General features: G+C 32.8%; 3 protein-coding genes across 3 annotated transcripts; all 3 read right to left on the reverse strand.

Moving 5' to 3' along the window:
• Nucleotides 1-1,409: 1,409 nt before the first annotated feature.
• LOC114374642 (mitochondrial fission protein ELM1-like) lies at nt 1,410-5,817 on the reverse strand. Its single transcript, XM_028332308.1, has 10 exons — nt 5,350-5,817; nt 4,018-4,256; nt 3,385-3,481; nt 2,984-3,133; nt 2,684-2,810; nt 2,447-2,559; nt 2,286-2,349; nt 2,113-2,206; nt 1,901-2,009; nt 1,410-1,757 (listed from the first exon to the last, which is right to left on the reverse strand). The coding sequence occupies exons 1-10, from the start codon at nt 5,536-5,538 to the stop codon at nt 1,656-1,658; spliced, it is 1,284 nt and encodes a 427-aa protein (XP_028188109.1). The 5' UTR covers nt 5,539-5,817; the 3' UTR covers nt 1,410-1,655.
• Nucleotides 5,818-8,926: 3,109 nt separating this feature from the next.
• On the reverse strand, nt 8,927-13,002 carry LOC114377299 (vesicle-associated membrane protein 714). Its single transcript, XM_028335744.1, has 4 exons — nt 12,649-13,002; nt 10,392-10,582; nt 9,506-9,669; nt 8,927-9,335 (listed from the first exon to the last, which is right to left on the reverse strand). The coding sequence occupies exons 1-4, from the start codon at nt 12,863-12,865 to the stop codon at nt 9,245-9,247; spliced, it is 663 nt and encodes a 220-aa protein (XP_028191545.1). The 5' UTR covers nt 12,866-13,002; the 3' UTR covers nt 8,927-9,244.
• Nucleotides 13,003-14,476: 1,474 nt separating this feature from the next.
• On the reverse strand, nt 14,477-16,154 carry LOC114375222 (NAC domain-containing protein 90-like). Its single transcript, XM_028332993.1, has 3 exons — nt 15,910-16,154; nt 15,547-15,827; nt 14,477-15,122 (listed from the first exon to the last, which is right to left on the reverse strand). The coding sequence occupies exons 1-3, from the start codon at nt 16,067-16,069 to the stop codon at nt 14,823-14,825; spliced, it is 741 nt and encodes a 246-aa protein (XP_028188794.1). The 5' UTR covers nt 16,070-16,154; the 3' UTR covers nt 14,477-14,822.
• Nucleotides 16,155-21,604: the final 5,450 nt, after the last annotated feature.

Consider the following 21,604-nt stretch of genomic DNA (forward strand, 5'->3'; position numbering starts at 1 on the left):
AGACTCTTTGTTAACAAAACATCTTTGCATAATATGTTCATAGACCTACAATAAAAAAAATCACTTTATAAGAATTCAAAAACTACTTTTTAACTGATAAATTTTAAAAAATAATTAAATGCAAATAAAATATTTTTTACGTACCAAATTATACTAGTATAATTCATGTTAAAACAATTTCCATTATTTCGTCTCAGGTTTTTTTTTTTTTTTCTTTTTGTAAGAATGCGTCTCAGGTTTGAAACAAGACACTGTCAATGAAAATCTTAAATTTTTTAATCCAACTTAGCAAAAATAAGGTTTACATAATTCTTAAAGGCAATAAATTTTTTAGAAAATATATAGTCAAACTTGTTTAATAAGGTTAATTATTTGAAAAGTCTCTTTCATTTTATTATTTTTATAATTATTTTATATTTTAAAATTTTATAATTACATTTCCAAACTTTTGTACAAAAATGAAGTAGTTGGTATGTGAAGGAATTGTTGGCAAGAACTCACTTGCTCCCCCTTGCACGAATAAAAAGTATTTGATCCTCCTCGATTTCCTGCTCAATGTCCGCTAATATTTTGTTAACGACCTCATGTTCGTATAATGTCCACGAAAGTTTAATTAAATAGATTAACATAAAGATATTCTAAAAAAAATATTAACATAGATAAAGAATATTTTAGCACTATTTCCCTTGTCTTGGCTAACACACCACACACGAGCCTTCTAGTTTTCGGTGCTAACACAACATATATCTTAAGTCAAATGGGTGAGCTTGTGTGAAATCGGAAAAGGAAACCATCTCTCATTCTCTCTTGCCTTTATATAGACAATTGTCATTATTCAGCAAAAAAAGAAAAAAAGAAAAAGACAATTGTCATTAGAACCAACAAGTGTTACCTTTCGTTAGTATTATAGAGTATTGTCAACCAAATGATTGGTTGAATCAATTCAACCTGAACCAAAAGTTTCGTTGGTTCAACCAATGCTGTTAAAAACTTCACTCTCAAGGTTTTAACAGCATTGGTATTAGAAGGAATCCCATACTTAGTAGGTGTTGACCAGGCAGCAATTACCACCTCGTACATTAGTTTGTTTTAGGGTAATTTTGACTGTTCAACAATAGGGCGAGTTTGTATCTCAAATTACCATACTTTTAGGTCATTTTCATGTTTGCAAAAGTATAGGAATTGACATTATTAACATATATCAACAACTTGGTGTTTTCAAACATAATCACATTATTCTATCAACAACTTGGTGTTTTCAAGCTAGTTTAGTAGCATTGTATAATTAAGTTATTTCCCAGTTCGCACTTTAGAGTGAATCAAGCCTCAGATTATCTTCAGCTTAAACAGCATATTGATTTAAATAATATATAAGTGGCATTTCATTGTCAAAGATAATAGAGGGAAAATTTTCAAAAAAAAATATTCTTTATTTGCCTCATTCTTGAAAATGCCAAAAACATATGCTTTACTTTACATTACACATTCAAAATTGCTATGGTGAAAATGGTTACATGCATACCATCTATATTTCCTATTTGTGGTATGAATAAAATATTATGTATTGGCAATATCTGCCCATCAAACAAAATGGCTACCCATTTAGACAAACAAATAATTTTGTAAAAAGTATATTGTCAACTTCAAATTGCATTCTATACCTTCAGTTTCCACCCTCGGGCAGCAAGTGCTTCATGAACCTTTTTAGCAGCATCAGCAGTATCGGTAAGGGGTGGATAACTCCAACTTTCTGATATCTGAAAAATTTAAGCAAAACATATACCCATTACAAAATATACATATTTGACAATACGATAATTCCAGAACAGAAACCCTTCCAGGCTTCCACCATAATCTTCAATCCTCGTGTTTGGTACAAAATCATTGTTTTATGACTTACATCCTCAGAACCTGTAAAAGGCCGAACAACTCCCTGCTCTCTCAATGATTTGTGGAATTCAGTGAACTTCCATTTGCAATGCTCAGCTCCCAGAACATAAACAGGCTTCCTGGGGTAGAACAAAATAATTTTATAACTAATATTAAATACTTGTATAAAGAGAAATTAAATAAAATCATTCTAATAATAGAAATACTTCCATACAAGCATACCCAGTGCTGCATGCTTCACTTATCATGCTAACTGAATCTGCTGTGACAACAAATGCATCGGCCCAAGCTAAATGGCCCATGTGCCGGTTATGTCCTGAAAGTTGTATTACTGTCAAGTTTATCTGTTGAACCATATTTTAAATATCTGAATCAAAACTGGAACAAATTTTTACCTTGCCCATCCCAAATATAAACTTTTGGATTACTCCCAAGTTCTTTCACTATAATATTGGACACCTGTTAAAACACCAAAGAGAGAAGAAAAATTGTGAAGAGATGGACAAGTTGTTCAGTGATATTATTTTAAGAAACTTTAATGAATGAATGACTATACCTTCTGTGGAGTCCTCTCCGAAAAGGATATCCTAACACTCCCACAACTAGCAAGAACACTGAGCAAAGAAGCTGCTAACTGCTTGGCAAGGTCTACACCATATCGACAGTTTCCTAAATCAATTACGGGCAACAGTCAAGTTACCCAACTTTTTAGGCCATTGAAAATATTAATTGTAAATCCTTTTATATAGACTTTAATGACATTTCAAATAATTAAATTCACAATAGAAACTACTTGTTGGTCCTCCGATGTTGACCACAAGCAAGGGCCTGGGAACATGTGCAAACTCATCATGCCAAGAAGCAGCAACACTACGTATTGAACTGAAATCTATTTGATGTAGCGCCCCCATGGTCAGAACCTGAATATAGAATTTCACATAATAGTCCTCAGCAATTGACAGTAGCCAACATCAAAGTAAAAACACAGTTTTTCCAGCAAAGCAAAAAGCCATTTACTATCGTATTAAAATCACTGTTTCTCCAGCAAAGCAAAAAGTCATTTACTGCCGTATCATGTGAACATTATACATACCACATGACAATCTGGAGGATCACGTGGAGTTATCCAACTTCGAAGAAACCAAGGAACCTGTTTCTGTCCTTCTGGAGTTAAAGGATAATAATCATGCTTAGGTGTAATCACCATGTCAAACCTATTCAGATGCAATCTTGGATTTTGTATCTGGTCATGAGACAAACAATCAAAGAGATCAAAATAAGAAATCATAGCAGACATTTTTATATAGTAATGAACATCAGAGCAAAATATAAATACAATAGCACAGCACCATAGAACAGTGAAATTTTGACCAGATCATAGATACTAGCATTTGTTATAATTGAGCATATAATTTACACACTACAAAATTGCATAATTTACAAGACAGCATAGCAAAATTAAATAAGAGAATAATATGCATGAAGTCTGCAAACCTGAACAACAAAAGCATTCTCAGATGCTAAACGTTTTATGGAACTTGCAGTAGAAATGGTATCTCTTCCACACGCGACAACCAACAATGGTCCCTCCCTGTATAAAATATCAATCATATCATTCTTTGTAAGTGACCGCTGAAGAATCAGTTGCAGATGAAGATACAAGAAAGGGGCTAAAGAATGCAGGAAGAACGTACAAAAACATGAATTGAGAGACTAATATTACGTTGATATGGGAATCAGAATACTGATTGGATTTGTACAGTATATCAATTAACAAGTCACAAGATTAAGTTTTAGGCCAGAGCATCACAACAGGCACACACAAGCATGTCTTAACATTATTGCACCAGAAATCTTGTAAATTCTAGTAGATGTCTTAGTCATACAAAATAATTATTAAAATTTACAAGAAATAAATTGTCAAATAATTTATATCAAGGATCATATTAGATATACTGCTAATGTTCAAAGGAAGTTCACTGTTCTGAACTAGTAAGATTATTAATAGCAAGGCCACTAAGACATTTGAATCAGTCTCCATCAAGAAATGAACAAGAAAGTTACTCAGACAAGCTATAGACATCAATGACATAATTTTACAGGGAAAAGAATAGGAATAGGATTTACTTCTCATAAGTTTCACGAGCAAAACTAACTATCTCCTTTACATCAGCTTCTAAGACAGCTAACAAGCCTGCACCGACACCATTTTCTGAAGGTAAAGGCACAAGCTTCTTTTCCTGAGATTTCAACATAAGCTGAGAATAACCGCAAATCATTCTTACTATATAATCTATTTTTTTATGGAGAGAAACTGGAAGCCATTGAAGCCACTCATTAATTCCCCCTTTTGGCCTGGTAACACGCTGCAAAAAGTCAGTCATAAAATGATGAGGGAACTCATTCAGCTGTTAAGAGGTGCTTTCAATTTCAACTCTACCAAATACTATGCTTTATAAAGAAGGCAAATTAGAGCCCTAAAATTTATTAAGAAATGGCCTTAGCATTAAGCACGCCACATAGCATGTGTTGGTTGCAGATAATGTCATATGACAACACAATCACATCAGCATGACTCTTTAGGTAATGCTTATTGCATGGGCAATATCTCATTCAATTCCTTTCATTTAAAAAAATTCTCAAATAAGAGAACATTTACCTAAAATGAAAAGTTTAACCTTCTTTCTATTTCCTCCGAACATAACCTAAATGGAAAAACATGCAACAGTGGTACAAGGAAAGGATACAATGTGAATCAGAATCAGATGCTACACCAATCAAGGTATACAATGATACAATTTACTATAATAAAACTGGTGGAAATCTCATTATCTCTCACCCTAGGAAATCTTCATTTGGAAGGAACTGACATAACCAAAAGAAGAAAAAAAATCCTTTCTCAATTTATAATGATGCTTCTAAACTACACCCATTACCCAATATCACTTGGAGAAATCCATATATAGGTGTTGTTTTCCCTTCAACTATTTACTTGCTCTTTTAAACATAGATACCCCAAGCATGCAGAATGGGTACAGCCGTACAGGTATGCTATTTGTACAGGTACATGATTCATCCTTTTTTTGACATTATTATTACAAGATTTCTCTGAAAGCAACATGTTACACGCACGTTATACAGTGAATTCAGTATGCAATACCCCTCTGTCAAATTAGTCTCTAACACAGTAACAACAATAACTCAAGACTAATCTCACCAACTACAATGCATATTTCAGGGACTAAAGCGGTAATTTCATCCTCGAGGGATCAATAAAACCAATCTATAATTCCGCTACTAAACTTACTCTTCTACAAATTACAACAACATTATCCACAAGCATGCCATTTCTCACTCAAGTCAAATGCAAAGTTCAAAGCTAAACTAATAATTTCACTTAGTTGCTATGTTAGGAGTGCGACGAACTAGTAGATAAAAAAAAATGTTATATATTCTTACATATAAGACGTGCTTATCGGAGAGGCCAAGGGCGCGAACCAATCCGACGCTCTGATTCTCCGATGCGGCGAAACCGTTGCCGATTACGATGGCGCGTCGCACGAACGTGTGAACTCCGGATTCGAAAATGTCCGGAGTGCCACTCCGGGAGGTAGGGCACGGCGGCTCCGGAAGCTGAATTCGTCTCATGGACTCGATTTCGAACGCGTAACGGAAAATATGATAAGCGGCTTCAGTTCAAGAATATAAAGCTTGAAATTTCTCGAGATAGTGGAAGAAAACGTTGATTCCTGCGGTGACAGGGTCCAACTATGAACTTTGCAAGTTTTGCCTAATTAAACAAATTCCCGGCAAAAAAGAAGAAGGAAACTGAATGGTGAAGGTCCATGGGCTGAAATTCCAGTTTCTTTCTTGTATTTTTTTTATCATAGAAATCCAAAACGATACCAAAGATTTACAACATGCATCATGTTTAATCTTTATATTCCTTGTGTTTACATCAATTAAGTAAGATTTAGAAGAAAAAAACTTAATTCTTATCAGTCTTCAGTATAAAAGTTTTTATAATATTAATCAAATAAAAATTATCCATATGATTTTTAAAATTTTTTTTATCCATAAAAATAAAAAAATGATACCAAAAATTTACAATACTCATGCATCATGGTTAACCTTTAGATTTCTTTAATTTTTTATTTGCTTGTGTTTAAGTCAATTAAGTAAGATTTAGAAAAAAAAAAGCAATTCTTATCGATATTCAGTATATATAAAAGTTTTCACAATATTAATCAAATAGAAATTATCCATATGATTTTTAAAGTAAATCTTAAGTGGTGTACGATTGGATTCCCATGTTTCTTTGTATAAAAACATGTGCTGGGAGAAAAAAATAGACAACATCCAAGGATTGGATCTTGAACTAAGAACTTTTAAATTAAATAGATTTATTTAATTTTTATAAAGTTACAAAGTAGTTATAAATTAATTTAACTATTAGTATTAGAAAACTTTGAGCTTATAAATGTTTAAAAATAAGTAAAAGTAAAAATAAAAAATAAAAAGAACACGGTGACAAATAAGAAAAGGCAAAAAAAAAAAAAAAGTTTGACGACAAACACATGAGATCTCTCCAATACTCAACGTACACGTTTCAACTTTTATGTTTATTTCTCTTTGATAAATATTAAATAGAGGAAATCTATTTATTACAAAAGAGACATATAAAAAATTATCATAACCTTATTATCTTAAATTTTAACACAAAATAATTCATCCTTAGTTTCACATATACTTTGAGGTGATTTTTGTTTATAATAAAATTCATAATCGACTTCGAACATTGTTAACGTCCGAGCATCTCGCCATCATTAACGCCGATCGTTCTTACCATATATAGGGCAAAACGGATGTTTAATTTCCAACAAAGAATGTGAGTGACACATGCAAGGTTATGAAAGAGATAGACCTACCCTGGAGGAAAGTCCACATGGTTGAGACTTGAGACTTAGTTTTGACACATGTTGTAGCCGCCAATAAATGAATCCGCCACCGATGTAGTACTCATCCATAAATATATGCAGTCCTAAACGTTGAAGCAAGATATATCAATTCCACCCACTTTGCCGCAACTTATTCTGGCATCACACCTCTCCCATACATTGCAAACTCTATTCTTCCTACTTTTTTTAGCTCACCTTAAATGTCAAATGTTAATTTGTTATATTTTATTAGTAAGAGAGATGAAATTCCTAATTAATCTTTTTCTCATTTTTTTAATCATCCAACAAATTTTATATTTCTTTTTTTATATCATCATAATATTAATAAAAAATAATTATCAGTTTTATTAATGATTAATTTTGATAAAAAATGTGTCATTATTTTTTTTTTCAATTCATAAAATTAGAATATGAATTATCAGTCGAATGATTCAAGTCTAATTCTATTATTAAGACCAAAGACGTGTTGGTTCTATTTTTCCTACTTTGGTTGCATTTATACTGCTAAATGCTGAATTTGAGTATCCATCATCCCCTACCTTCTCATTTATACGTAGCACTAGCATGTCCACCATGCTCATGGCGTCAGGGTGTCCACCGTTTTATCCGCTCCAGCGCATCACGGTGGTGCTCCGCCATCTTCGCCAGTCAACCTGGCTGACCCACCTCCATCGCTACCACCCACATCCCCAGAGCCGCCACCAGGTGGACCGGCTCTTTCGCCACATTGATCATCTCCAAGATTATATTACCCGCCACAGGCTCCTCCCTACCACGCTGAGTCACCGTCCTCGTCGAACTCCCAACAGCCACAACAACCAAGAGCAAGTTCTTCAACTTCACCACCAGTTCGTGGAGCTTCGGAGGACCCACCAGCACCAGCTCCGCGAGTCACTCACCAGAATCCGCCACTGCATAAGGCCCCTCCGACAGTACCTTGTTTTTTACCAACCTGACCAGCTCATACGTTACCACCAAAGCATGAATATCCTCGACATTTTCACCACCCACCTATGACCTATGAAACCCACCTGCACCTTCTGCATGCCTGTACTGAGTTACCACACCAATTCTAGTTTGCGGACAATATAATATCTTGCTCAACACCACCAATCAATTATTCTGCATTACTATTGTTACAGGCTCTCATTTATCGACTCTACCAACTCCAAAAACTCTTGCATAATATGTAGAAATCTCTCTAGTTAACTATTGAGTTTCTGCAACTTACTCCCACAAACCACCCTCATTATTGTTATATACAATGTCTTGATTATTGATACTGTATTGTTTCTGCAACCCCATTCGGCCCGTCTCTAATATGGAAATAACAACTTTTTTTACTGTATTGTCATGGCATCTGCAGAAGTGGTGTTTGGATTGACATTTGCATCGTACGATATGCTTGATTTTTATATTTGTGATGTCTTTTCTTCGTTTGAGGCTTTCTGTCGTTCCAAATTTGTGGCAGAATACTATTTTAAAGATTAAACAAAAATATATGTGTATGCATAGATACAAGAGATATCATATAGGGCACTAATTGAGATTTCTGATGTAGCTGAGTACGTGGCAAGTGTGGAACAACCGAACAAGTGTTTTTTTTCTAAGGGGCAGGGGGTACGCATATTGTGCTCAATCTCAATCATCGCACAGAATTGAAGACTCGAACACCTGATGCTCGTTTTGCCACACCTCAGCCTTTGTAAAATTTTAACTCAATTTCATTATAAAAATTTAACTCAATTTGCCACACCATCAATCACATGTTGCAGTTGCTTCCTGCCTGGAGGCTAGTCAAAAGTCAGCACATTGTACATACTGGATTTGACGGATATTTCTTGATATTCTGGCCATACTGTTTGTTGCCAGTTTTGAAACTTGAAGGCTGCTTCTTCCCACTATATTTATTCACTAGTTTTCAGTGTCTTTAGTTTCTTTCATCATCATTAGTCACCAATAAGCCAATTAATGTCTCCTAGGCAATGCAATGTATTATCAACTTATCATATTAAATAGGCATTGTATTATTGTAATGTAGAACCGTCCACAAGGCCACAGCTAAACGTACAGGGAAATAATCATTCTCATCTCTAATGCTAAAAACAATTTAAACTTAGATTTATCAAAGATAATAAAAATCCACATTTACAGAAGGATGCCCCATAATCATAGAATAGTATCTTATCAGACTGCAGCGTGAACTTCTATAATACAGAACCAAAAACAACATAAACAAGAAAATGTAACAGTTTCTGAATTCTTTATCAAATTTATCCACTCAGCTCATAAATTTGAATCTGAAATACTAAAGTTTCGTCCAATGTACATATTGACAGGAACGATCTTGATAGTTGCAGAGCTCAGAAAATAAATAAACTGGCCGGAGTGACAATTTAGGATCTGCAGGACGGTAGAGAGATGCCTCCACAACAAGCAGCGATTATTAAATAAAGAACAATAACAATCAAGCATGTCAATAAGGCCCTGTCAAAGACCAAAAAACATACTGTCAAGGCAAGGATAGAAAAAAAGGGCAAAAAAGCTCAGCCCTATGACCTTTAAATCCAAATAATGTTTGGTATCCCAGATCTAAAATGTATACCTTCCAAAATGTATTTTCTTTTTATTAAGCATATGAACGAAATTTTACTCACAGGAGTTTAAAGTTTTTCATCCAAAGAGCTCTTCGAAGGCGCTTTGACTGTTTTCTAAAGTGAAATGCACTGTCTTGCATTGTTGCTGTCTTATCAACAAGAAGCTCAATCCGGTCACCTCTCTCCAATATTTTCTCAATATTGTCCACCATGATAGTGCGTATCTGTATGATAGAAATGAAAGTTCTAATGTCACCGTGTGAAACTAAGTGAAGGGACTTAAATCGACGAAGACACAAGATGTGAAACATCAATAGAGTAAATAACATTACAACATCTATACAACCTGAAATCCAATAGAATCCTCTTCAGAAACATGTTTGCAAAGCAATGAATACACTATGATTTCCACAAAAAAAAGGTAGATAATTTCTCCAATAACCATTCTTGCTTATCACTCCTTGGGATGAGCCAAGCAGCTTATAAAGGCACTGGAACACTCCAAGTCAAGAGGTATACCACCTCTGCTTCGCTTACCAACTTTCTATATAGATAAATCCCATATATAATTATAACTCAGTCTCATATAATGGAATGCATTTTTTGTTGAAGGTATAAACTGGGGCAAAAACATGTATATCACATTTGTGTTTTTCTTTGGTCCCATAAACCAGATTGGTTGCTGTTATTAACTTATTACATAACCAGATTCATGTAAAATAAAATCATCTGTCACTTACATTTCAATGATTCCATATCTAGGAAAAAGGGAAATTTATCAACAAAAAAATATGGTTGCATATAAACCAGAGCACAACTTCACCTAGCTATCATATTCTAAAACTTGATTTGCCACTTCTCAGTTTGTGCTAGATAAATGAAATGGAGAGGATAAAAAATAAAGACAAAATAGGGAGGGATAAAGTTTTCTTTGAAATGTACTTGCCTCGCCAACTTCTCCTCTCACACGATTGAGGGTATCGGCGCTTGCATTACTAGAAAAAAATTCCATCTGCTGATGCAAAACCCTTGAAAATTCATCATTCATTGCATATGCTGGTGCATAATTGGCAACTCTACTGTAGTTCTTCATAAACCTCATTTGGATATCTTCCAAGTACGAGAAAGGGATTCTCCCTGGATAAAGAGAAAACAGGTCCTATCATAGTAAGCACTTGAAAACAGAAATGAATATTAAAACGGCATAGTAGAGCTTATTGGGGTACAATTTTACTAATGATTGCTAGTTATTGTTGATGAAGAGATAATATACTAATTCTCTACATCAGACTTTAGATTTAATGGTTCTGACAAGAAAAAGAAATCTACAACAGTTTGGACAGTAAAGATTAAATTGGGGAACTATGTCTGTAAAGACTATTGAAAAAACAGTAGCAAAATCTATTTTCTCTGGCAGAAGTTTCTAGATATTTGGAACCTCAAATAGAGGTCTAGATTTATCAATTGTAGGCTTAAAAGGTTTAAGTGCATGGTTGGTTCAGTTTATTTTGGATTTGGAGCAATAATTACTTATTTTTGTCAGCTTCATGACAGAGCTTTTGAAAAATAAGTGACTATTTTCCTAAAAATAATCCATAACCAATTACCAAACATGCATTTAAAAGCATAAGGTCATTAGGTCATAGGTCATAAGCATATCTGCATATGATTACTACTTGCTGGTAGATTTAGAAGTCATTGACCGATTACTTGGTTGGAACAAATCTGACGATTCTGAACTAGCTGATAGAGAGAATAGATGGGAATGTCTTTCTAATTCAAGAGTCAAAATAGCATTATAGAAAAATGTTATATGTAGTTAAAAGGGTCCTAATTTATCCCTGTCTCCTCCCCTCTTCCTCTACAAGATAACATTAACTCTGTAACTTGTAGGCATTAACAGGAAGGACATTCAAGCAGAAAGACTAATGGCTAGTTTCAACTGCCATAAAACATATGATTAAGCATTGCAGATGATATTCCAATATTTACACTTGCAAAACAGACCCTACCAGGATTACCAAAGTAACACAACAATTAAAACCATAATTTTCTTACAGTGATCTAGGTGGGCATTAGTACATACAAATTAGGAAACTTCAAGCAGGAGAAAAAGACACAAACTGTGAAACCTAACATAAAGGGTAGCCCTTGGTGTTCCAAAAAGCTCATTTGATGCAGTAAAAGACTTGTATGTGGGAGATGGCACTTGTTCTCCTGCTGAATCTGGAAGCCTTTTTGGGTTCACTATTAGTGTGTAACTGTGTATGACTATCCAGCAATAGGACTTCCTCTAATTTATGAAGCTAAAGTTATGCAATCTCACACATTTAAGAGCTCAGTGGTTTAGTCATTGTGCATCATGATTCATGAAATTTACTCAAAGTAAGGATAGTATGCTGTGTATCACTTTTCAAAATTCACATTCTTATAGCTACTGGCAATTAATACTTTATAGACTTCGTTCCTGATGAGTTCCTCATTGCGAAGCATCTTTCAGAGGCATTAACTGTGTTAGCATGAGTTTGGTTACCAGTTGAACATATGGAAACAGTCATCATAGAATGTGAATGACACAAAATGTTGCTTCCTGATGAAAAGAGGTTCCAAAACACACTAAATATTTGTCAACTCGTCATGTCAAAAACAGTAAAGCTTAAATAATAGGGGAGCTCTCAACTCATACTAAGAGGATGTCAGTCCCCAACATTCAGTAGAAGCTACAAAGGACTCTCAAGAACAGCACTCTGCACAGCAGTTGAATTTCCAAATCGATGAAGAACTGATACAGATACAAGCTTGCAGACTTCAATCATAGCTTTGCTCATGCTGATTATTTTTAACTTTTCCACAATCTTTTTGTACATAAAAGCAATAAAATCCAAACACTCCCTGTCCTAAAGAACAACTATCTGTAATAAAGATATCAAGGCCAGCCCTGCCTATTTCCTATCTAGTCAAACCTTAGGGTTTTCAATTTTTTTCTCCTCTATTTTGAAATTACAGAACAAACGTTCTCAATTTTAGTTATGCAGGAGATGTCGTCCAAGCAATACTACGCATCTCATTCACAAGAAGTTCAAACTAGCATCTAACACACGACAAGACTCTTCAGTAGATCCTACATTTTAACTGAAAGAGAATCGGATCGTATAACAACGAAATTAAGATTACGATTAAGAAGAAAAAGACGAAGAACTCACTTCCGAAGGTGTCGTTGGCCATACAGACGTAGGTGATGCCATCGGATCGGAGTATGTGGAAGATGTAGCGATCCTGAGAGAAGCAGAGCCTGGAGTCGGACTCCGCCGGAAGCTTCTCAAGAATGCGGCGGGCGACGGCGCCGGTGTTGCCGGTGACGGCGCTGAACTCCGCCAGCACCACCGTGCCTCTGGCCACCAAAGCGTAGAAGATCGCCATCGGCTAAGAACTTTCCAGAGGATCAGGGAGAAGAGAACGTTCTCTGCCTCTAGCTAGATCTTCGACTGCGCTCGCAGCATTGGAAAACCACAACGAGATTGTTGTTATCAAAACAAAACGTGGAGAACTTGACAATGGAAATTCGTACCTAAAATTATTTAATTATAAATTATTATTACTGTATAATTAAAACTATTTTGGTTTTACTTTATCAAGAAAAAAAAAACTATTTTGGTTTTTACTGGATGGGGTTAAAATTTTGAATTGAATACGGTAGTTCGCGATTCCATGAGTGGGCCACGTACCGGTGAGTCCACGGTGGTTTGTTTTGTTGTGCGGGAGAAATAATAGAGTAACAGCGAGAACATTCAACGCACGTGTTACTACCTGATTGGGGTACTGTCATTTTCGGTCTATCAGAAGATAAGTATGAACATTTTTTTTATTACTGTGATTATAAATTATTAAATATCTTCCTTAATTCTTTGATAAACTACTTTTATTTTTACTCTTTTTATAAAAAAAGTACTAATATATTTCATAACATATTTTAGTGTCCGTTTTATTATTATATAAAATATAAAATTTATGTAATTTTTATTTTTTATATAATGAAATTATATAAATTTTATATATAACTATGTTGAATTCTCCTTAAAAATATACAAAAAGTGTTATAAAAATATTTTTAGTGGAAGAATTCATTTTAAATTCTTTGATCTTTTTTACATCATATGATGCTATATAAGATATAAGAATTTTTATTATTTTTTACTTTAGTGATAATTTGGATTCTTGGATTTTACATGCACAAAAATAATATTTTTGAAAAAAAGAGAAATTCTTAGAAGTTTTTCTTGTAGAATCCAAACGAAAAATTCTTGAGCAAAAATAATAATAGATATAGTGGAAGGATTCTTGATGTCGAAACCCCCATTAAAAATCTCTAAGATAATACCTTTTATCAATAAAATTTGTCATAATAATAAGAGGTTATGAAAAGATGAGTATAACAGTTTTTTTTTTTAAAAAAAAAAAACTTGATGAAAAATAGTACTATAAAATTTGGCACTAATTTTTCATTTCCTGGTTGGGAATTCGGCTGTTTGGGCACCACACCACCGTATTAACAGCTTCTATCTCTTAATCAAGAAGTTTAGAATGTTAATAACAGAATATCTTATATATGCACTTACTGACGAAAATTTGTTATTGTTTTCCATGAATACAATTTCATATGAATATCATAGGAAAAAAACCCACCATTGGTAACCATTAAAATTCATTTGGAAATTAAAAAAAAATTTAATATCGCGAGAAGGATCACCCCAAATGCAAAAATACATCATCAAAAAGGCCTGATTTGATGATAAAGTTATAAAATCACAGACCGTGAATCTATGAAACATCAACCCTGACACGGACCTAGACACGACACGGACACAGACACGTAGACACCTGTCAAATACATTAAACTCAATCCGGACATGAGCGTCAATGTCGTGTCGATGTCGTGTTGGACACCGGACACACAAGGAACTGAGACATCCGTGCTTCATAACTGGGAATACATATTCAAGGGAAAAGTCCAAACTTATATGGACAGACGAGTTGACATATAATTTATTATCAGTTTATTTGACATAATTTTCAATGGTTGGTGTGGTGGAAGTGGAAAAGAGATGGACTTGATGGTATTCAAATTGAATAAAAATATAGGGAAGTGTCGTCTACGTACAAGGTATCAGCAAACTAATTGAGGTTAAATAACAAAATCCTTCTTAATATGACAGATTTTCTACGCTAACTTTCCTTAATCCAATTGGAGTAAGTAAATTAACAAATATCGTATCTATAACTATGTATGTATACATAGAGTCATGGTTGATGTCATATTTTAATGAGTCATTCCCAAGGGGGTCTTTCTTTCTTTAAGGTCTCAGCATGTGCCTTTGAGTTAGAGCCAATTAAATTGTTCCCATTCCAATTCCCACAACGGTTCTTGGAGTTGGACCTCATTATTACTTTTATCATTATTATTATTATTCACATCCCAATTTGTGCTACTTGATTCTCTAACTTCTAGCATCTGAGAGTGTGAGCCATGGAGTCCCTCGAAGTGTGAAATTTCAGAAGAACACAATCCATCCACTTTTGCACGTGATTCTGATCCATCTTTCTCTAATGGTCGTCGATCAAATGCTCGAAAGCTCCCCGATATGACATACACTCGACACAAGCTGAATTCCCATCTCAACTATACACCAAATTAAAGATTATGTTAATCAGTAAATATAAAAAGTTATGTGAAAAGTAAAAATTACTATGACACGAAGAATTTCCTATTAAAAGAAAAAAAATTATTATATAATCTAGAATAACTTTGTGTCTATGATTATGATCAGTTTTCATGAAATATGTTATGAGAAAGAGATAATAATAAAACTCAATAACATGTCACATAAAAATTGTACAGAATCATAGACAGACAAATGAATACTAATTTCTTTTATTTTTATAGACATCACCGAAATATTTGAGATAATCATGTTAAACTAATAGAACTACTATGTCCGAGTACGATACTGAGTACTAACATATAACATATAATGGCCATATTGGTTCAAACATAATTATCATTAATGAAAGATGCATGTGATTTAGATAAAAAAAAAAAAAACCTGAGGGGTGGATTGGTTAGGGATATGAATAGCTCTGTACTCATTCATCTTCCATTTGGTTTTTCTTCCCATAGGGGCCTTCCCTTTGTAGAACACCATGGATTTCTTCACTCCAATGACTTTGTTATCAGAAGAGTAAACATAGCCAGGAGAACCTGTTGCTTTCCAATACCCACAAGCTGTGGTTCTGCTGGGTCTCCCTCCCCTGGCTTCCCTCTCTTGACCGGGCGAAAAGAAAAACCATTGCTCCGTGTCTCCACGACAAAGCTCCCCAGCAAATGCTAAAACAACAACGAAAGAAATTAAACTATTTTACCAAAAATGAAGAGAGAATATGTAAATATTTAATTTTATTTGTAGTACTTGGAAGGTTCCAAGGCTCAACGCCATTGAAGTCAATAACTGGGATAACTCTGTCTATGGCTATGGCATTTCTTTGGCCTTCTAGCTTGTTGTGTAGGTAGAAGCCAACAAGCTCTTCTTCTGTTGGGAAGAAACGAAACCCAGGTGGATGATCTTCCATAATAATAATGTTTGTTATATGAAACTATTATATGGAACTAGGACTCGTAGTATTTATGTTTTTTTTTAATTTACTTTTTTGCATTATTTGAATGAGCTGAATTAATATATATACACACACATGCATGTTATGGATGCAAATTAAGGGCAAGTCAGAGACAAAAGAAGGGGTGGTGGGGCAGAGAGTTTCCCCGTGTAAATTTAGAAAAAAATTGCGAAAGTTTGGATGGAAACATTTCACGCGGTTATGGGGACGAGAAAACGTCTATGCAATCCATGCTGGGCACGTTATGATGGCTACATGCCTACTTTAACCAATAAATTATCATTTTGAATCAGTCCTCCCCTATGCTAAACCATTATAAGATAAAGGGAAAAAGAAAAAACTTAGCTTTCTTTCTATGTTGTTGGTATATGCAATCATTAATTTTATGTTAAGTCAGTGGCCGGGGTTTTGAGTATCCAATACCTAATCACTTCTGCTGAACAGAAGTCTAATTTTCCAGGAATATTTGTCAACATGCCAATGGAGGTTTCCTTGGCTGATCAACTAAGCAAGGCAATCTCACAAGTGGAACAAGTCAGATATCTCATGTTTTCTCTTCACCACAAAATAATGATTTTTCTTTGTTCTAATAACAAGTATTTTTCATTGTAGTGGTAGTTGCATACTCAAGACACTCAATCACAAGAATTTTGATTAAACTGAAATAATTTTCAGGTCAGTTAATTCATAAAATAATAACTTCATTAGTTTGTGTAATAAAATAGTATTTTGATTGTTTTATTGTGAAATTCTCGTAAGAGAACAATGTAATGTTGTTCACTTCTATTCCACTTGAATTTAAGACTATGATTCATTTGCTTTTTGCAGTTTTACTTTTTAAGTATTAATTACTTTTATATTTTATGAGATTTTTTAATGTTTTCTCTCCAGGCTTATATGTTTGTGCTCTTAAATGATTATTTTAAAATATTTTTAAACATTGATCTATTATTCTTTAATTACTAAATATTAATATTTCAATATAAAAGGTTAAATTAGAATATGTCATTTTAAAGCAAATAAGTTTTTAATTAGCTTTTGTCTCTTAAAGTCATCCTTACTTTTCTTTTATATATAAAAAGTATATATGGAATTCGTATAAATAACTATATATTTATATCCTGATTTCTTTCATCTATTATATATATATATATATATATATATATATATATATTTTAAATAATTTTATTTATTTTATATTTATAAATATTTATTTAAATATAATATACCCGTAAAATTCAGGGATGTGTCTTTAAGGATTAAAATATATTATTTATCTTCCTCCATTTTAATCCAGGGAGTATAATTATCATTTAAATTTTAAACACTAAGTACAAAATTATCGAGATGCATTTAGGACCTGGTTCCTTATTTGTTTGGTTTGCAAAGAAACTCGTTCTAAAAGACTTGTGTCTATTCATGGCATTAACAAATGCTAATAAATTTTTATTCTATATTTTTAATAATTATATTTTTTATTTATAGGAATTAAACACAATATCAAAAAATTTATAATATTTATATATCTTATTTTGTCAAATGAGTTAAACTCCCTTAACAATTATAATTCTTAATCAGAATAATATATAAGCTTAGATTATAAGTAAAAAATAATGATAATAAAGAAACAAAAGTAATAATTAAGCACAGATCGATGCATAATGGACATTTTGTCAGACATTCTTGGTCCATATGGTAAATAAAATGAGTATGAACTAATATTACCACCCATGTTTTTTTACACTATGCATATAAATATTACCTTAAAAATTTTAGTCATTTAATTTTCATGTAATTTATTTTGGTAGAGTTATAACATGTGTCATGTGATCGATGTAAGTATGTCATATTCAGCATAACTTACTAGTAGTAGAATTATTTTAAGATTTTATGTTTTTTAAAAGAAATATTTTATGTTTTTAATCTTTAAAAAATGATTGTTTTAAATTAATCTCTCTTTAAATTAGTTTCACTTTTATTTGTTACATTAAGTTAAAATAGTGTGGTTTTAGTCTCTTATTGCCTTAAAAAAAAATAAAAGTAGAGACTTGAAGCCAAGGTCATGAATAATGAATAATTGTATGCTCACGTAAGGTGATGCAAGCCTGCACGTACTTCCAACGTCAATAAGGTACCATAGACCAATTCTTCAAATAATTTCAAGGACCTATCCTTTTATAACGGAATTAAGGCGTCGGTGGATAAGAATTTTCATTTCTACGTTTGATATCTGTTTAAAAAAAAGTTTAAATTTATTTTTTGGTTTTTATAATTTTAAGATCGAACAATTTTGGTTTTTAAATTTTTTTACTACACATTTAATCCCTAGCTTTTGAAAATCTAATAATTTTAGTTCATGATTAGTATGTCGTTAGTTTGAAAAATATATGAAATATAATCTAACAATTGAACACAATAATATATGGAGATCAAAATTTTAGTTGTTAGTATCATATTAGAATATGTGTTAGATTCTCATGTCATCAATCACGTCAATGTCATATAATTACTTGAATATAGTAACCTGAATCAAAATTGTTAACTTCTAAAAAAATTGAGGATTAAATTTGTAATAAAATTTCTTTAAATACAAAAATTGCACAATATCATAAAACTATAAAAATCAAAATAGATTTAAACCTTTAAAAAATAATATTCCCTAAAAAAAATATTTCTCAAGAATATTTTTTAGTTAAGTTTCCCACAAAATTATTTACATGAGGAGGTGAGAATTTAACTTTCTCAAGTTAAATAATTATTTTTAATGCAGTAAAAATATCGATAGCATTACTCTTATTAGATTATTTAATATGTTAAATAATTAATGAAAATATAATTTTTATTTTCCAGAAAACTTATAGGCATTTGGTATAAGAATTTCGAACCTTGACTCATTTGATTATGGAACACAAAATATTACTGCTTATGTCTACCATTAATTAGGTTGCTTATGGAAAGATCATATTAAAAATAATTTAAGGATAACCATAAGAATAAAATATAAGATGGCCTTATACATGTTACTCCAACTCCCCACCTCAAAACTCACCCTAATGAATTATTTTCACATCTCATCCAATTCCATTTACATTTTTTTTTATGAAATTCCATTTACATGGAGAAGTTCTATTTTTATCTCCTAATTTGGCCTTGTAGGCTGTCAAAAACTAGAATAGACACTGTACTTTATATTTTGGCCTATTTTTTCTTTAATTTAGGTACCGTCCTTGTAAAAAAGATGCTTCAGTGTATTTTTATTCTTATTATAAATATATCAAAATGTAACCTTATTTTAAATCTTTTTAATATAAGTTTTTTAATGCATATGCGCTATTAACTTTGACTAAAATTTAGATTATTTTGACTGAAATGTCAGACATTAGACTTTATAGTTTGGCCTTATTTTATTTTAATTATTTGTCATTGTAGAAAAAAAAATGTTTCACAACATTTTTGTTAGTTATAAATATACTAAAATTTGACTATATTTTAGGTCTCTAGTATAAGTTTGACTTTAAATTTTTGTTGCCTCAACTATTAACTTTGATTAAAATTTGAGTTGTTTTTGACTGAAATGTTTGTGAAAAGACAGACATTGAACTTTATTGCTGAGTATAGTTCGTAGCTCTGCAAAAGATGCGGTGAGCTGATCCATCTTAGCTTTCATGTCTGCATTTGACTCCGTGATCTTCCTTGTCAACGACCGTTCCACTTGTGATGGGTTTGGATTCAGGGAGAATTTCCGAGAATTCCACAACCAGTAACAATGATATCAATCTCAGGAATGATATCCGTTGTCAATGGTTATATAATAAGAATGATTATATAATAAGAACAACAGAAAAAAGAAAGAGAAAAAAGTATATTGTAATATCAAATTGCGGATATGCATTAAGGCTACTTGGCCTAGCTAAATAGTATGAGGTAGTTACAACAATATCGTGAAGAAAAGATTCTAAAAAACTTCTCCACTAACTATTGCCACATCAGCACCCTATTAAGCAATAAACCTGAAATCCAAGGTATATAATAAAATAGAAAGATCAATGAAATTCCTAAAATATCCATGGCTGAAAACTTGACATGTGGCATTTTTGTTGGGTTTTTGGTAATTTTACCTTTCCAACTTTGGGTTTAGTTTTCTACCGCTGACTTCTGTGTTGCTTTTGTTTTCTGCCATGTGACACTTTTGTTGTTTTGTTTCTTCTTCAATTTTTTGGTTTGTGAAAGAAGCATTGGTTTTTTCAGGTTCTTCTCCTTTGTTTTTTCGTTTCTTTTGCTGCATGCTTCGGTTCATGTTTTGTGGTTCCTTGTTGTGTCCTCTTATTTCGTCTGTTTAGCGTTTTATAGCGAGTGTTTTTTCCGTTTCCATTTGTTTTACAGTTTGGTTTGCTGCGGTGTTCTCTTTGGTTGCGGGGAGTCAAGGTAATAGCTTCCCACATAGGCATCAATTTTGGTTTGGTCTTTCTTTTGGTTGTAAATTTTTGGAAAATAAATCCCTTGTTTTTTGTCAAACTTTTGAGTCCATTTCGGTTTGTTTTGTAGTTTGGTTTGCTACGGTGTTCTCTTTGGTTGTGGGGAGTGAAGGTAATAGCTTCTCAATAGGCATTAATTTTGGTTTGATCTTCCTTTTGGTTGTAAATTTTTGGAAAATGAATCCCCTGTTTTCTGTCTAACTTTTGAGTCCATTTCGGTTTGTTTTGCAGTTTGGTTTGTTGCGGTGTTTTCTTTGGTTGCGGGGAGTGAAGGTAATGGTTTGGTCTTCCTTTTGGTTGTAAATTTTTGGAAATTAAATCTCCTGTTTCCTGTCGTTGAAACTTGTTTAGATGTTTTTTAGATGTTTGGGAAAGGATCGTCATTGTATCTCTTTTGTATTGGAGTTGGAAATCTAACCCTTTTTCCTTAAATTTTGCAATCTTAGATAGCATTTTACTCATGGTGATAGAGGGTACAAAAGAATTTTAAATTAAATAGAAATTGTAAGAGAAAGAGAAAGCCCATACCAAAGAAGCAGAGGAAGAGAGAGAAACACCAAAGATGGGTCTTTTCTTTAGTTGCTTCAGCGTAGACAAACACATGTGCAAGGAAGAAGAGAGATTGACCTCTGAAGAAGCACATGCCAAAGCTGCTGAAGCCGCACAGAAAAGGTTTTACCTTTATCCATTCCTCAATTTTCCCTTTTTTATTAATTCAATTTCATTAATATCCTCAATTCCTGCAAAAAATTAAAATTTACGGATTTGGATTTTTATTTGTATACCCACATGGCCAGTGTAGGTGGTGATAACAAAGAAAACCATTTTTCTTTTAGGAAGCGTTAACTGTCATGCGGTTGCATTGTTGGTGAAATGGGTTGTAAGTTATGTGTTTGGTGAAATGTCTAAATGAAGTTTTAATTTTTAATCTTAAAAATTCATGTGTGTGCTGGTTTTGGGATACCTCCCTGTTTATGATTTCTGAATTATCTATTGTAGAAACGAGTTTATTTGA

The sequence above is a fragment of the Glycine soja genome, chromosome 11, assembly GCF_004193775.1.
Source record: "Glycine soja cultivar W05 chromosome 11, ASM419377v2, whole genome shotgun sequence".
Lineage (NCBI taxonomy): Eukaryota > Viridiplantae > Streptophyta > Magnoliopsida > Fabales > Fabaceae > Glycine > Glycine soja.

Excerpts from the sequence above, each read along its gene's own strand:
- LOC114374642 (XM_028332308.1), bottom strand. The coding sequence starts at position 5,538 with ATGAGACGAATTCAGCTTCCGGAGCCGCCGTGCCCTACCTCCCGGAGT. Across the intron at positions 3,482-4,017 it reads GCTCGTGAAACTTATGAGAA|GGAGGGACCATTGTTGGTTG; the intron begins GTAAATCCTATT and ends TATTTTATACAG. Across the intron at positions 2,207-2,285 it reads TTATATTTGGGATGGGCAAG|GACATAACCGGCACATGGGC; the intron begins GTAAAAATTTGT and ends TACAACTTTCAG.
- LOC114377299 (XM_028335744.1), bottom strand. The coding sequence starts at position 12,865 with ATGGCGATCTTCTACGCTTTGGTGGCCAGAGGCACGGTGGTGCTGGCG. Across the intron at positions 10,583-12,648 it reads GGCCAACGACACCTTCGGAA|GGAGAATCCCTTTCTCGTAC; the intron begins GTGAGTTCTTCG and ends CTCTTTATCCAG. Across the intron at positions 9,670-10,391 it reads TGAGAGGAGAAGTTGGCGAG|ATACGCACTATCATGGTGGA; the intron begins GCAAGTACATTT and ends TCTATCATACAG.
- LOC114375222 (XM_028332993.1), bottom strand. The coding sequence starts at position 16,069 with ATGGAAGATCATCCACCTGGGTTTCGTTTCTTCCCAACAGAAGAAGAG. Across the intron at positions 15,828-15,909 it reads TGAGCCTTGGAACCTTCCAA|CATTTGCTGGGGAGCTTTGT; the intron begins GTACTACAAATA and ends TTGTTGTTTTAG. Across the intron at positions 15,123-15,546 it reads CTAACCAATCCACCCCTCAG|TTGAGATGGGAATTCAGCTT; the intron begins GTTTTTTTTTTT and ends TTTGGTGTATAG.